At 46.9% G+C, this 16,799-nt stretch overlaps 2 protein-coding genes across 2 annotated transcripts; one reads left to right on the forward strand and one right to left on the reverse strand.

Moving 5' to 3' along the window:
- Positions 1–2,824: 2,824 nt before the first annotated feature.
- On the forward strand, positions 2,825–5,106 carry T265_03076 (hypothetical protein; the record flags this gene model as incomplete). Its single annotated transcript, XM_009167481.1, is given in 3 exon segments — positions 2,825–3,105; positions 3,125–3,374; positions 4,558–5,106. 3 exon segments carry the CDS (start codon positions 2,825–2,827, stop codon positions 5,104–5,106), a joined length of 1,080 nt encoding a protein of 359 aa, XP_009165745.1.
- Positions 5,107–9,013: 3,907 nt separating this feature from the next.
- T265_13166 (hypothetical protein) lies at positions 9,014–16,520 on the reverse strand (the record flags this gene model as incomplete). Its single annotated transcript, XM_009167536.1, has 11 exons — positions 9,014–9,077; positions 12,229–12,289; positions 12,319–12,557; positions 13,766–13,919; positions 15,374–15,611; positions 15,646–15,795; positions 15,830–15,917; positions 15,951–15,984; positions 16,022–16,147; positions 16,184–16,446; positions 16,483–16,520. Coding segments are annotated over 11 exons (1,455 nt in total), but the record flags the coding sequence as incomplete, so codon positions are not given.
- Between the last annotated feature and the right edge of the window lie 279 nt (positions 16,521–16,799).

Consider the following 16,799-nt stretch of genomic DNA (forward strand, 5'->3'; position numbering starts at 1 on the left):
TACCGACAACCACAATCAACCTTCATTTGTCCCCGGCCACCACCGGAAGGCGTTGATTGCAATCTGCCGAACCTTCTGCCAGATGTAAAGAGCTCGGTGCTTTTAATCGTACTCATCACCAAATCAGTCAATTATTGCTCAGTATGCGTGAACTCGTTTCCCAAGTAACTTTTATACTCGAACCTGCTTCATCTGCAACACTAGTGAGTCGCATAAGCCTCACTGCACACTGTAATTCTGCGTCTCCTGCTACCACTTGCCCGTATTACATTTTTACCCCACTACACGTATGATCCGACGTACCTTCTCCCGTATTACTCGCATGGACTTCCAAATGCTCTATGGGGCCTACGTCAGACCGCTCCTGGAGTACGCCAACCAAGTTGTCTACTCAGGACGTACGAAAGACGTTACCCTCATTGAGCGTGTCCAGCGGGCCGCCACGAGAATGGTTGCCGGCCTCAAGTCCGTGGACTACGAAACGTGTCTCGCGACGCTTGATCTCTTTCCCCTGGAGTACCGTCGCCTCCGAGGAGACCTAATTCTTACCTACGCCCTGTTTGAACAAGGCAAGGCAAACAGGTTTTTTACCGTTGACCCAGCAAACACCCGGCGAGGACATAGTAAGAAAATTTTCAAGCTCAGGGCACACATAGACAAAACAAAGCTTGGCAAACAGGTTTTTTACCGTTGACCCAGCAAACACCCGGCGAGGGCATAGTAAGAAAATTTTCAAGCTCACACATTCATTATTCACTAGACAAAACTTTTTTTCATTTCGGGTAGTAGCTGCGTGGAATGACCTTCCTCCGACGGTTGTACACGCTCCTTCTCGAACCCAATTTAAAGCACTATTAGACATTTATTTATGCGAATCCTCGCGCTGGCGAGCATACTGCCCCGCGCTGAGAACATAAAGAGCAGTGCTACACCCTTTTTTCACTTGTGCCTTTCAGGTTGTATCAATCCGTGAATCCGTGAGTTCATGGATCTCAGGACGTTCCGAGCACTCTGAGATTGTTCTCAAGAACTTGAACTTCATGACATGTGCATGTCTTGAACGGTCAACAACTTCCGATATCACTCTTTGAATTTTAGTTTGAAGGCTGTATATCCCACAGCGTGATCGCATACTTTGGATGTGAAACACATACCGAAGAACTGGACGGCGGTCAGCATTTCTAGTGATGCTTGCGCCTAGCACCTTTCTCCAGAAATGAGAACAATACCTTCTACATACTGCACTTTGATAACATTCTCACTTCGATGACCAGGATCTTGGAAAGCTCCAAAGTTCGTCCCATCGCTCATTAGTGACGAAATCGAGCAGGAGAGTGTACACTATTTTACATCGTTATAGATGTTAGGTTTAAGTCGTTCAGCTGTCATGCCAATGGATGGAGACACAATGGCTGGGATACTGTCAGATCGCCCAAGCCTAAACAGGAGCAGTCTGAATGTTGAGGCTGGTTTCAAACTGGGAACATTTCAGCCCGTAAGCTGGCGCCTTAACCTCTGAGTTATCTCAAGCTGCCAAAGAGTACAAACCTTGGAGTCAAGGGACACCATGATTGTAGAGTTCCCATACTGCCTACTGTGTTTGGGTCCCGTCTTCACATGTCCTCGTGAGGCGAAGCAAAATAAGCGACGCAATGAGTGTAGTTACAACGTGAATCAGTCTAATTCCCCTTGATAGCACCTGCTTTGAGGTTGGGCACTGCTATCGACTGACTCCATTTGCCTTAGACAGTCTCTTTTACGTAAGTAGAGGGGAATAATTTAGACAAGCACCGGCTGAAGATTTTACCCCAATCCTCAACTTGAGCTTGTGGGCGTACGTCAGGACAATCGCCCCGATAAGGTTTGGGGGACAAAATGTATTTCCGATGCCGTCGGAGGTTCCAAGTTAATTGTCTAAGTCCCCGCTCTGGTGGGGAATTTGATCGAGCAACTGTTTGGCCAGTTGGACTGTTGTTGAAAGTGCTCAGGCCGATGATCCAAGCCATTTCTTTTTCAATGAATCGTTTCCGCCGTTGATGGTTTCGCTCAACGGACACGGGTGCCATATCCAACTGCTGAACTTACGCCGTAAAATTGCAGTTTACTCGTTGCACCATCAGGCATGCTTTACAGTTGAATGCCTGTTCCCAAGAAACCTGCATAAAGACCAAGATCCGTAATGAAGCACAGACCAAAGAAATGGTGTGTCTGAGCCATCGGTGACATTCATGTCCCTTTGTGTCATCTCCGACTGCCCGGTCCTCGGCGCACACCAGTAGCGAATACAATCAACGTATGTCGTCTGATCGATCCCTGGAAAAAGTACGTATTCTCAACCGACGAATACTTCCTCAATAACACCCATCGATTGGTTCTTCTGATCTGTTTTTCTCATTCTGCCGTTTTCTGTTTGAAACCCTGGAAAGCTACCGATAAAAATGGACAACTGCTTGGATGTTTTGCTCTCATCTGTGACTAACTGACGGCACCCTTTCTCCGGTGTACTTTTTGACACGTCAAGATATTTGAGGGTAGGTGAGGGATTCGGGCTCACCGGGAAGCATGTCATAACAGATCTGAACCATTGGGTGAATATTGTCATCCAGGTCCCCACAAGTAACCCTGTTCAGCGGCTCCGGGGGTTTCCCCCGCCGCTCTCAAGATACAGTCACGGGGCATCCTCCGAAAACTTATTTTCTTACAGCAGCCGGTCCCCTTAAAGTCGGGCAAGTGACTTACTAAGTTCCCATATTTCGGTTATCGCATCTAATTTGAGCATAACTTCGCTGTCTTTCTGCTCCGCAGCAAACAACACTGCTTGACTATGTTAACTTTCGTTGGTGCGGGTCTCGCGTCAATCGATGATTTGACCTGCAATGGCCTGAAAGCCATCAAACAGGCGAACTTTCTCTACTTGGACGCGTATACATCCATCATGCCAGGATTTGTGGAGGCACTAAAGGAGCTTACGGGGAAAGATGTCAAATCGGCCGATCGAGAACTCGTGGAAGAGACTGATGAAATCATTCAGAAAGCAAAAAACCATGACGTTGTCTTCATCGTCATTGGGGATCCACTAAGTGCCACGACACATACAGGTTGGTGGTAAATGAACGTGCTTCAGCCAGCCTTTAGATCTCGTCCTCCGTGCAGTCGATTCCGGTATTCAGTTCAAAATAATTCATAACACATCTATCATGACTGCTGTTGGCTGTTGTGGTCTACAGTTGTACAATTTCGGAGCAACCGTTTCAATACCGTTTTGGGACGAGCTTGGCACGCCAGATAGCTTTTACGACAAGTTACTGTGGAACTTTTCTGCTGGGCTTCACACGTTATGTTTGTTAGACATTAAGGCAAGTTTCATCCCATTGGTAACTTACTTGCTCTTCTGCCTCTAATTCTCGATATATTTTGTCTTTGTTTTATTGCCTACACATCCTGATTATTTTTTATCAACACGCTTATTTCGCCGTTATGTTCTTCTGTCATGACCAATTATGAGGTCCGAAGTGGATTTCTGGACTCCATCCTGCAACTGAAGCAGAACAGATCCATACGACAACTTACTTTTAGGATCGCATACACTCTGCGTCGCACGGATCGAAAGTGGGACTCGGATGTAGTTTTCTTAGTAGAAGCTTAAGCACCTTTTTTCATCGGCAGCTGCAGTGTTCTGATTAGCTGACATCCTAGTGACCTCTCACCTTGACACCTAAACTATCAGTATTCCTTAAATTACGTCTTCTAAGTTCGCTTGTTGGGTCGATTGAACTTGCGGTATTTCTTGGTCGGGGTTATCGGCGCTGTCTGCTTTGTCTCGTTCACTACTAAGAAACTCAAATGTTTCAGTGCGTCCACTCCCTTAAGGCAGACAGTATCTAATCAAACATAGTGGAACTTTTTTAAGGTGGGACAACGACGAAAGGTAGTGTCCGACCGAGGAAAGTTATTTTTGCCCGCCTAGCGAAATTGACAAACGCCCACTGAGCTCAAGACAACAGGCTTCAACTGTTTGCGTGATCATTATTGGGGGATACTGGTGGGGACGTTGGTTAATTATGTTCCCAATGCCTCTCTACCCAAGGTCACGTCTGTTTGCGGCCCCTTAGGAGGTGCTACATCCAAATGTCGTTCATACTGAACCTATCAGCACCATTCCTAGCTTGTAACCGAATCGTCCCCTCCTATTCTGGGAGGCGATGTGGCTCAGTAGTTAGAGCGCGAGTTTACTGACCGGTAGGTTCGAACCCGGCCTATGCATCTCGATTTCCCCTGTCAAGACTTGGGCAACCTGGCAGTATCCCAGGTCTCCTTCTGGTGGCATGGCAGCTAGGCGCCGAAAATGTTACACGTGAACGATTTTTTTCATTCTGAAAATGGAGTAAACGCTGTATCGACTCAGCCTAACCCTTGGCCCTGATTAAACGGGAATTATATCATCTAAGAGGCATGACGAAACTGTTACGCTCTGTTTATCATCTTCTGATATCACTTTCATCACCGTCTATTAATGTACCATGTATTTATTTAGTCTCCCCTCTCGACTCTTTTCAGGTCAAAGAGAGGTCGGCTGAAAACATACTTCGAGAACGAAAAGTTTACGAACCTCCGAGATATATGTCCTGTGGACATGCAGCCTATCAGCTATTGCAGGTTATTGAGCGCCGCTCTCCAGGTGATATCGGGCTATCGTCTGATTGTTTGGCAATCGGTTTGGCTCGTATCGGCTCAAAAGACCAAGTCATTGCAGTTTCTACTCTAAAGGAGATGGGTCGACGGCATCCGGCGGAATCAAATACCGGAAGGCAAACACCAATAACATCCGCCTTGGGCGGACCGCTACATAGTTTAATCGTGCCCAGTCAGTTGCATCCCGTGGAAGAAGAGTTTTTGAGTTGTCGTTTACGTTCCTCGGGAGACTTCCCAGCCCTGCCGAAAGTTTTTGCTCCTACCCCAGCTGTTGGAGTTGACGTTGTGCGAGAACTATTCCGTAACCACAATAACCTTGTTTCAAATGTCAGAAATGCAATAAGGAATCCTATAATTCACTACTATGAGTCGTTATTTCTTTCTAGGCTGATCACCAAGTCTTTTTTTTTTTAGCTTAGCTTAGCTTTACTTTGTGGTGTTGAGTTACTCCGAAAAGCTCGAGGTGGCATTCAGGGTTTAGTAATCTAGAAGGATCTCATTTATCATTGACCATAGGACTTTGGATTCAGAGATACACCACTCTGACGCCATAGGTGTCTCAAATTAGTAACGCGGCCCGAGCCTTGCAGATCCGCGCACTCAACTCATGTCACAACTTCCAATACCTGTCAAATTAGTAACGCGGCCCGAGCCTTGCAGATCCGCGCACTCAATGTCAGTCACAACTTCCAATACCTGTCCTTGGATTTTAAGTGTCGCGTTCAGTGACTGCATGACGTGGGTGTAAAGTGTACCCCGAAGGACGGAATGACTTTGGTCAGCATCCAAAAACACCTGTGCCTTCTCCGGCATACATGTCTAATCCGTATCCTTTGTGTCGGTGCCGTACACTGTTCCCGTGTGGTTCACATCCACAGCACGTACCAGGTGATTCCAATTCGGAATCGTCAGAGACAGGTGCCACAGCTGGGCCATGATATAATTACGGGTGGTTAACCAGTCCACCGTACAAGTTGGTGGTGAAATAAAAGTTAGCATTACGATGATCTGATATACAGTTCCTCATCATCATTGTCAGCTGTAATAACCGCGTACTCGTCGTACTGTGGTTGTAGCTGCATTTAGTTTATGGGGTTTCCATAAGCAAATTTCAAATGCCACTTGTTGGTTTGCCCGCACGGTAAATCCCGCTGATTTTTTGAGATCACGGTTTCCAATTGAGATAACGGAGTGACTACTAGAAAAACGACGAATGCTAACTGTTCTTGCAGCTATTCAGACCAGATCAAAGCGATTCAGACTAACATGATCAAGTCAATTAAGGCAAAATTACTACTACTATGTGCTGGCCAAAAACAGTTGATGGCGAGAACCCGATTAGTCGCCCTGCGTTGTCGGTTGGGAGCATCCACTACTGCTCCTAGTCTCCCTACCACCCGTAAGCCAATGGACGGTATAGTTTTCTTGGAGAACTATTCTGGAAGCCAACGATTCAAGAGTTTGGACCTGCGGGAATGTCCCAATCACGGGGCCTCCGCGAATAGCAGACGTGTTCGATTCATACTGGTCCCCTGTTGGGTTTTAACAATATTTCGACCGTATTGGATGATGAGCACCGGGCACCGCCAAACGTTCTGGGACGTTTACTTTTTAGGGCCCCTTCCTTGAAGTAACGCAGTATCGCCAAACCCATGAATATAGGCACGCTTACTGGGACGTTTTAGCCTTGCCTGAATTTGACGGTAGCTTCAGCGGTCGATCAATCTCAGAGCAGCTAACAAAATGCGCTCAGCTTAGGATGTTCATTACCGGAGACATGGAGCGTGTCTTTAAAAGCAAGACAATTTGTCTTGTCTGGACATTGCTTCAGCATTTAAACATGGAACACGAAATGACCTTGCGCATAAGATCGCGAATAGGTCCTACATGGAAGACCTTATTTCCACAGCAGTGGGACAAATTAACCGATGATGGCGTCAGTTTAGGAGACGACAGAACATGGCCAAGGAATATAGCAAACGAACCACTTGGACGAAAAGGACCCCAAGAGTAAGTGGCCTGTTGCCTGGTTTGCTGATCGACATTTTTGCTGAGTTGTTTTCTTACGGCTACCATAACCCGTGGCCCTGCCATCAGCTGACCACTCCCTCGTCTAGTTTGGTAAAGGGCCCCTGCGAGAAGGAATCTACCCCTCGATATTAGATCACCAGGCAAACGAAGTACCACTTCCAGAAGAGGCTGGTAGTAGTGCAGCTGCCTTAGCATAGCACACGTGCTACCCCGTAGCTGATCTGATCAGTTTGTTCGACTGAAGCTAAGGTACTCCCAACAGCGCTATAAAGCGCGTCCGGTGACCACGCTCCCTTCATCCCTTCCATCTGATGCGTCCATATGAATACCTAACGTTAAATCAGACACAGGCTTGCGGTCCAGCGCACCTACAGTTAAACACAAGACCAGGTAGCCAACCGGAAGCTGCTGTTGGAACCGAGTCGCCTGCCATCTGGAACCATCCAATCATGTCACTCTTGAGTGGCATCAAGGGGTAGTCGCAACCTAGCGCAGCTATCTATAAACACGGGATCATGTGAGGACAAGCGGCCTCCATAAACATTCCAAACACTTCCTAGGAACACTCCTGTGTCCTCACGATAACGAGACCTTAAATGACGATTCTCACGCCGTACGCAGACCTCATGCCCAAAATCACTTAACAAGTTCCTCACTCAGAAAGCCCGGATGGATTGGGCATTCGCAAGTTAGGCTGAACTGAGTACCGTGAAAGAGGGCAATGAAGTCGACCAGGATTCTCAGCAGGCTTCTAATTTGACCGGTCTCGTGCTACAGACACCTCATAATCTAAGTAAGAAGCCGTGGGACGAAAAGTTGACTTTCCGACTGTCCTCAGTGAGCTCACGTCCTACGTTCCACTCGTCCTGGGCCAGAACCGCCGAAATGAATTTTAAAACTCCGACCGCGTTTCACAGCTCTGTTGTCCGTTGAAGACGATCCACCCCTGATGGTCTTGAAAAACGTTAGCGTTTTTCTACTGGCAATCACATACAACTGAAGATGAACTGTTCGTACGGCACCACCTCCTGTGAACCCACAAACTACCTGTGAAAATCCTGCACGTCTACTACCCACCGTACGCGATCAGACGCGACCATGCGCGTGATTAGGGAGAAAACCGGTCACGAGAATTCTGTTCGCTCACCTGATGGAGTACATGATTACCGGTATGCACAACTAATCCGCGACACAAAGCATCCACCGAGTACCGAATTGGCAACTTCATTCGACGCGTCACCCCACTAATCGCCGAATTACAAAGAGTAACGAACAGCAAGGACTTTATTGAGAACAAATGATGCAACGATTCAAAGGTACAAATTTCACTTGTTGAGAATGTCCACTCACCGTTATTCATGCAAGTTACCCACCTGATATGGCTCATCCCGAACAGGAAAACATACAAACAAAATATGCCAATTGTGTACAAGGATAAAACTATTTCACTCAGTCTGGAATTTAACTGCTAGGCCCGCGCTGACTGAAGATGTCAAATTGTGCGCTGGGCAGGGATGAAAAGGTTGGTAACAAATGATATTACTAGAAACGAGATGAGGAAAATGGAGCCAGCAGCGGTGACGACAGCGAATGTAGCCATATCGGAAACAAAGTCACATCAAACAACCCATTACAGTAGAAATCACATGAATACGTGAGGCAACTCATCATAGGCCGCTGTTCCTCGGTTGTTTCAGTTATTGACATAAATGGAGCGAACCCATTCCACTAAAAGAGAGCAATACATACCAAAACGCAAGTAAACGATTGCGCACTACAGGACATGTAGCATCAGCTAATCGTCATCAACAGTATGAAATCACTGTTCAACACCGATGCTTCGCTGCCGTAACATCAGCAAAATATCTCCCCGAAGACCAGTGCACTTTAATGGATTCAGAGAGCAGTTTCAGAAAGCAAACTAGAAAGAAACTCTCCTCTATGTTTCTGAGGCTCAAAATGCCACCAGAATGACGAAACCCAGGCATGCGGATGAGCGCGAATTTACTGACGGAAAAGTCCGCGGTTCGAACCGACCTCTTTCTGTCGGCTTCTGCTGTCAAGGCTTGGGCAACCTGGTAATCCCAGCCCTCGTGCTTCCTTCAGGTCGCATGGCAGTTAGGCACCAAAAGGATGTTACGGTTGAACGATTACTATCTTTATATCATCAACCACTTGTGCGATTAGTCGCGTACTCGCTGTAGCCGGCTATATCTTGGTACGGATACGGGCGATCGAAAATTTGAAGAGGCAAGTGTCACAACCATAAATTGCAGTTACCTTACATACGTGGTCCTTTAGAATCAGTGAGATCCGTTTGTGGTGTCATAGAGAACGCGAGTTGGTGGACGTTGCTGCGTCTCAGTCTCATGAGTTACTACACAATCACGACTCATGTGAACCAACTCAAGTTCCTCATTCTGAAGGACGATAGGGAACGATGGGAAATCTTGAAGTACGAATTCGCATTTTGAAGGTACAAAATGTATGCCGAACCACTACCGATACTCCGCACAAATGACCGCCAAAGGCAGATTCGTCCGCATATGTGGACAATTTTTGGACGATTTCGATAATTATACTCATATATCTTTGAGGCATGCACTCCATGATGATATTGACGGCGAAAGTGAACAAAATCAACGAACTCTTTTACCTGTATAGAAGCATTCGGAAACCTTTTATAACCTAAATGGGCCAGAGGTATGGTTATACGGGACATCAATGTCTACGAACTTGAATGATATTCACCTCTGATCAAGAGTATTTAGAGCCAAGCTATTCAGAGTCGAGGAAAATCGCGACTGTTTGTCCGCGATACTTCAGGCGCCGCTCAAACGGATGAGGTAATTTAGAGGCGACTAAACCCACCAGGTTGAAATCTTGTCTTGTGCTCTCGAACTTGCGTAGCACGGGTCGAGGATGTGTTGCGGCACACGGGGAAACTAAAACTACCCTATGAGATGCGTGAGTACACCTTCCAAAGAGAAGACGGTCAATTTGAAACCTTTTACGAAAATGAGGACAACTGCCCATTGGTCTCGATTTTCTGCAACACACCTTTCTTTCCAACGTAAGAGCAACCTGATCAACGCGTGCCACAGCTATTCCCATCGATTAAAAAAAACTAGCGGAAGCTCATCTGACCAGATGGCGGCGCTTCAAAGCAGAAAGATGCATTACTGTTTAAAACTTGTGGGACTCTAGACTCCAATCAAAGTTACACAACCAAACAAACCGTTCAAAAATAGGCCGTCCAACGACCCAGAGGTCAGTTTTCATTATGTACGGGGTTTCCAAATCACTACGCATTCTAAGTTAGGTTTTGAAGATTATCTGCAACAGCTCTGTGCCCTCCCAAACTACTTCTCTCCAGTTCTCCAACTTTCTGGTACCGCCACACCCCTGCCAGCAAGCGACCACCCTGAGACCGAGATCCTAGGTGCCCAACGTTGATGATGCTGAACAACGAGGAAGTCACCATGAGCAGTGTTCTTGACGTCAATATCTCCTGATTGAACCACTTGTGAAAGTCTTAATCCGCTGGTTCACCTCTCTTTGCACAAAAAGCGGTGCGCTGAAAGCTTGTTAGAAAGTATGATCGTTACACCACCAGAGCGGACCAGAATTAGCTATGTTGGAATACTCACTGTAGACCGCCCTACACTAGTGCGCTGGTGTACGGCTTGGTGGGGGGGGGGTACGTACCTTTGAATTGCACTGTTCCGAGAAATTAAGTTCTACAGGACAAGCCCAGATATTTTAGAAACAATGATATTATGGCCAGAAAGGAACTTCCAGTACGGGAGCGGCAAACATGACACTGCAGTCACCAAAATGGACGGCAGGAACACGCATCCATAACTCTGGCGGGGGAGGAATCATCGTAAGAATCGAATCAGTCCCGTGTAAACCATGTACCAGGAGTATTTTGGTCCCAGCTGCTATGGTTCCAGTCAAAGGGATACGGTGGAACGCGGAGGCAATAGGATGTTGGTTTATATTGAATCCATCTGGTTATCTCAGGGAAGGGGAAACAGGGCGACTGCGCAGTGAAGGCGGCAGCATTCAATTTAAATCGCTACCGATTGTATGGCTGAAGCACATCTGAGGCCAACAACCATTGATGAGTAGAGTACCCCCGTGCTCAACCTGGGAGGCAGTACTGCTCAACTTGGTTCATTTCACCGGTTAGTGCTTTGATACTATGCCTCTCGGTATCAGAGTGGGCAAGAGCTGAGCGATGTAGGCGCAACCGGTCCGCGATAGGGTATAAGGGAACGATCCACCCCTGGTCGTCAATCACCGCAAAATATTGGATAGTTTAAAGCAATCGAGGGAATTAGCTCAAAAGGTGAAGCGTAGTATAAATAGGCGCAACCGGTCCGCGATAGGGTGATGATAAGGGAACGTAATGTGTTGGGACCGTGCCTCACCCATGCACAACCAATCATTTTATATCCCAACTACTTCGTTTGCACTCTTTCAAACAAGTTTCTTGGTGGGGCCCAAGAAGGCTTGGTTAACCTCTTAATATATACACAAAAGGAAGCTTCAGCTGTTTTGAAACTCCCCGCAGCTGCGCCAGGGCGGATGACTGGTAAACTGAACTAAAGAACACCCAGCGCTACTTGTTCCAATATTAGCCAACTTTGTATTCGACTCAACGTTCTTTGGCAAAAGTCAACCTTCGTGAACGCATCCGCGATGTGCCACTCAGCTACTGCATATCTTTCCGCTACTCAAACCAAAGAAAACCGTATCGATCGAACTACAAAGTTGGTGAAAACATGTCGTGCGAAGTGGATGAAAGCATTTCGGAGCCAAAAACGGTCATTAAATCATGAGGAATAGGCGTCCTTTTCCCAGTACTCATTACAGTTTAAACTAGTACATCAGAATTTGTGGTTCACTAATACACGTGAATTCATCCAGAATTCCAAAAGACAACAAAGCAACGTTGAAGGCGTCACACTGTTGACTCGGCCACTAGAACAAACCTGAACCTACCGGAATTAAGTGGACGCTGGCTGTTTACTGAAATCCGCACGTTCAAATCCCACTTCAACTTCGTTCATAGCCTAAGACCGCGGCAGAAATACAAGACCCATACAACAAGCGGCCGACGCAGAGAATAGTGAATGACCGGTGTTCAGCATTAGCGTTAGTGTCGAAAACGATGGATTAAGGATTCTACTGGCCGATTTTCACCAACGGAACCTTCCGTCACGTATGACTGTTAGGATAAAACCGTGGTGGGTGGTGGTGCTACTGACCTGGCCTACACGAAAACCAACAAGATGGTCAACTTACCCCGTGAACAGCAGACAGACTTACCCTAGCACCTATGATTTAGCCTGCGTAGCGCAGTACTGCGAAAGAACTGCTCAAGCCACATACTTCGATGGGCGGAGCTACAGGGAGAAACATAAAAAGTACCAGGTGCAGACAACGTACCGTGGGAACCACCGTCAAGCAAGTTGTAACCCTAGCGTGATGGAATACCGCTCACCTTTTACTCCATCTGCCTTGTGATAGGCAACGAATTCAGCGTTCAGGAGTAGCACTGAATAAGAATCAGTGAACGGGACCTACCAATAAGCACTTGCATGGAAGCTTGTCCTATAATGCATTCCCGGACACTTAAGAAAAGGGAAGGAAAGCAGGTTGAACTGTGGTAATTCCACATTAAGGAATTATAATGTACAACATGATCAAAAGACAAGTTCGCATAGGTATACGAGCTACTGACTTGCGTCAAAAGCGTAACGGTGGCATTCCCGGCCACGGTGGGAGAGCCGAAGGTGTGGGTGGGACACTTGGGACGCCGAAAGCTAGAAAGAAAAACAGAATATCACCCGACAAATGCGAAACAGCTTGAGAAAGCAATAATTGATAAGCTATACAAGGTCAGAGTACAGTTAAATGCATAACACGTCAAAAACAATGAATCTCACAAAGTTGGTTAAGTGAAAGCCGGTGTAAGCATTTTCACTGCAGCTGATTTTCTCCATTCGGTGATCACAAATGAAAACGATAGTTTAGCCGTGCCACTCGAAGGAATCACAGGGGTTGTCGAAGCAGCCGGAGCAGTCGAGACGCCGAGATTGGGTCCAGGCCATGACACTTCTGATAGTAAGTCACTGGGTCCCATTGAGCTGAGGCTGCACATTTCACATTTTATTAAACTTACTTATCCTTGTGCTGTCCGCCTCTGAAACAGCGGAGCGTTTCATGTTTCTAAAGCAACAACTGGTGCAATTCACGATGAATGGCTGTAAGCAGTAAGCGCAAATTCACGCGATGTCAGGCGCACCAAATTACTTCGACACTTTACCAAACCACTTTGTCCGTCCTCTTCGCGCCACTCAGCTGGGCATATAAAGCCGAAGATATCGATATTACGCAGCACTAAGTCACCGTACTACTCATTGTATGCTCTCCTCAGTAGAGGGATGCGCTACAGTTGGAAACCCGACTCCGGATTACCTCGTCCTGAATTTGTTAACCGCAACCAAATTGGACTATGGTTTCCAGGTTCCAGTCATCAAATATTGAACGGCATCCTGACCAAAAACTCGCGGACCCATCAAATTACAAAACGATCCATTAAACTACGTTGTATGTCGATCACAAGCCACAAGGGATGAAATTAGAGTGAGCCTGGCCTTTCTGGCACGTACCTACTATGTCACGTCATCTGAATTATCGAACTCCCCAGGTTGGTAGTGTCAATGCAGTCGCAGAAGCGTTTGGAGATCCGTGTCCAAGTAAGCTGCTGGCTCCAGTGACAGATAAAGGCGGTTTTCTAAGCGGCAAACAGCAAGTATCCCATAGGATTCCGGATAGTGCTGCTTACCTATGACCAAGGGCCATGTCCGCAGACGAATCATGAAGTCGTCGTAACGGAAAAATGAGTGCAAGGTGTCATTTATTACGGAGAGAGACTACTTTCTCCACAGACACAATTCCACTGCAATAATCACGAAAGAACTAAGGGTACGTGCATCCAGATAACCAGTTGGTTTTTCACATGACTCACTGGCTTTGAGGCCGTTGAATGTTGCATTTAGCCAGTATGCTTTTCGAAATTTGGAAAGCGCTCAACGGTCCAGAGTAAACCCACGATACTGGGAAGAGTTGCGCACTTACTGCTTCCAAAACCGTTGGGGCGAACAAGACAGGTACACTGAAAGCTGAAGGTTCCAGGTACCACATCTGCTGTCAACCATCACAGCCTGGCGCTCGAAAATGAGTCGGAGGACCGAGCTGATCAAGTTTAGCCGCCAAATTCAAGGCTCAGCAAATGTCATCCATGCAACTTATTATTTCAAACACTGTGTCGTGCTATTTCGCACCCAAAGAAGTCTGATCAAGTTTAGCCGCCAAATTCAAGGCTCAGCAAATGTCATCCATGCAACTTATTATTTCAAACACTGTGTCGTGCTATTTCGCACACCAAAGAAGTGTAGATCTTAGCCTTCCGTTGTATTACTTCGCCATTAATATCAACACCATCAATGACACCAACACCGGACGAGAACACCCGTGGTTCACTGCTGCAGAACCACGTCAATTTGAATAAAGCCTTATAATGGAAAAAATTGAGCGGGCAAGGGAACCTAGGGCTAACGTACAATTTAAACTTAAATCTAACATTTGAAATACTTTGCATCCAACGGACGGAAGCTTCAGTTCCGAAATGTCTAGATCCTCCGCCAGATGTCAGCCATACAATAATATAGTAAGCAGTGTAGTCTGATATACGCGTCCTTTGAAAGTGAATATGCCTTTTTGATAGCGTATCTACAGAGAGCTGGCAAAAGCAATTCCGGTCCTTGAGATTATTGAGTTTCCTTCATGTCATACTACCGTCAGAACCAACGCAAATTACAAAAGTCATAGTGCCCACAACTCCACTATCACCTCTCGAATACTTAGAGGAATATCCAAACACTGAACTCAACATTGGGACGTGGATGCGAAGCAAAGGATGGGAGAATGGACGAGACCGGCCAGCGTTTTAGTTTTGCTTGGACTTCTTGCTCCAAAAACGAAAAACAATGTCTGCGCATTTCAGGTAGACAAGGTCTTCACCATATATCTGAAGACTTTGGAGATAAAATTCTAGCCTCATCGATTACGAAACTAAACTAATACGGGAACAGTGGACAACCTGTTTGTATGAAAGCTTTCAAAGAGCTCCCAATAAGCATTCGCGATATTGACGAACTTCTGGGACACACTCCGCCACGCAAACGTCCTAACAAATAACGACACAGGTAAACGCACACTTGAAGTCAAATGACACTATAGTCGTGGAGAACCTATACGCACGCCATTAGGAGATATGACGGTATAGAGATGTGGCCCATAAACTCAAACCCGACAGAAATCTCTCTTGCCTTCCGAGAGCCAGGTGCGAAAGACCTGACAATCTCAACCCCCAAGTTCCTTCACTCCTTCAAATTTGGAGGCAATTCGGGAATCAACAGAGCTACTCCGCTCATAAGACCAAGGTACCAGAAACTTTTGACTCATCTGATAATTACCGTAGAACCTGCGGACAACCCAGCTGGTAACAGATAAGTGCAATGGCGACCAGATGATGGTATGCGCTGTTGAACCGCACGAAGAAAAGCGAACTTACCCGCAGGTGGCACAAACCCCGGGGCGCCACCCATCTGCATCTGTGGGAGCAAGTGGGGAGGTGCTGGTGGATACAACATTGGTGTAGTATGCGGCACGACCATGGGAGGCGCCAGACCAACCGGTGCAACGGCTCCCGTCAAGGGCATCTGCGCGGGAACACACACGGGTGGTGGCGGGGGGGCACACGCTGCCTCCAGCAAGCGCTTGTACCGACCGACTTCAGCGCGAAGTTCTTCCTGCAAGAGGTGAACCAAAAAACTGGTAACTTACCAAAGACAGATCGTCACTCGGGTGGATAAGTTCCACAGTAACTCCATTAACCCCAGAAGTTGGTTTAGGTACCTTGGGTACCTGGGTCTTCACTGCGTTACCAGGCGAAGAATAAGCGGGGAAGGTTGCCTTTGGAGTAACTGTAGGTGACTAAGGACATGAGGTTTCACAAAGACCAACATACTTGATCAGCGACAGAGCTCGGTACTGGGGGAGGAGGGGCTGGGGCCGACGGTGGAGGGGGAGGCGGGGGAGGTGGTATTTGCAACGTACTACAAGCTGATTAAGCATAACACGCCACTTACCTTGCTGGCGGATGCATATGAACCGCTGGTAAAACTGAAAGGTGAGACGCTGAGGAACGTGAGAAACCTACTTCCTATTGGAGGGTATCCTGCCATTGGGGGAGCAAATCCTGGGAGGAAGGGCAATGCCGGTGGTAACGGGGGGTAGAACGAAGGACCTTCATCCTCCTTGCTCATCTTCTCCGGAGGTTCCTCGTCTAACATATTAGTACCACGCAAACCACGAGGCTCACCTTCTATCCCCAATTTCTGCCGCTCATGTTCGATGAGGTCGACCTCCGGGATGCCAACCATTCCGTAGATATCTATCACTGTACTTGTTCGATTTGGTAAGGCATTTGGAATTTTATCCAGTTTCTCTTTGTGCACCTGGTTACAATGGATTGAAAGTCCTGGTCCGGTAAACAGTTTCCGGTGGCAGAAAGGACATTTAAAATGCTTCGCTTTTTGATGTTGAATAAGTATTTTTTCATCATCAAACTCCCGGTTGCAGTACCTTAAGAGAGATTACCTAACGAGGAGAACAACTCACCAGCACCAAGGCTTAAGCTGCTTCCTCTTCTTTCGTCCCATTTCTCGAGCAAACAGAACTGACAACGAAGTGAAACCGTAGATCAGTAAAACACCAGCAATCCATTTCCTGACGATGGAGTACATACAGTTCCGAAGGACTAGAAACTGATCAAGGTTGTTGCTGTTATAAAACGACTCTTAGCGGTCCGGGCGCATACGTTTCGGCGCGTGTTTTGAAATCAAACACTTGCCGGATTAGTATTCGCCGAGTGGAATCGATTCTTCGATAACGAGCGTGTTTTGCATCACCAAGGATCGCTGAAGATCTCTATGTCT

This window comes from Opisthorchis viverrini (genome assembly GCF_000715545.1).
Source record: "Opisthorchis viverrini unplaced genomic scaffold opera_v5_42, whole genome shotgun sequence".
In the NCBI taxonomy this organism is placed as follows: Eukaryota; Metazoa; Platyhelminthes; class Trematoda; order Opisthorchiida; family Opisthorchiidae; genus Opisthorchis; species Opisthorchis viverrini.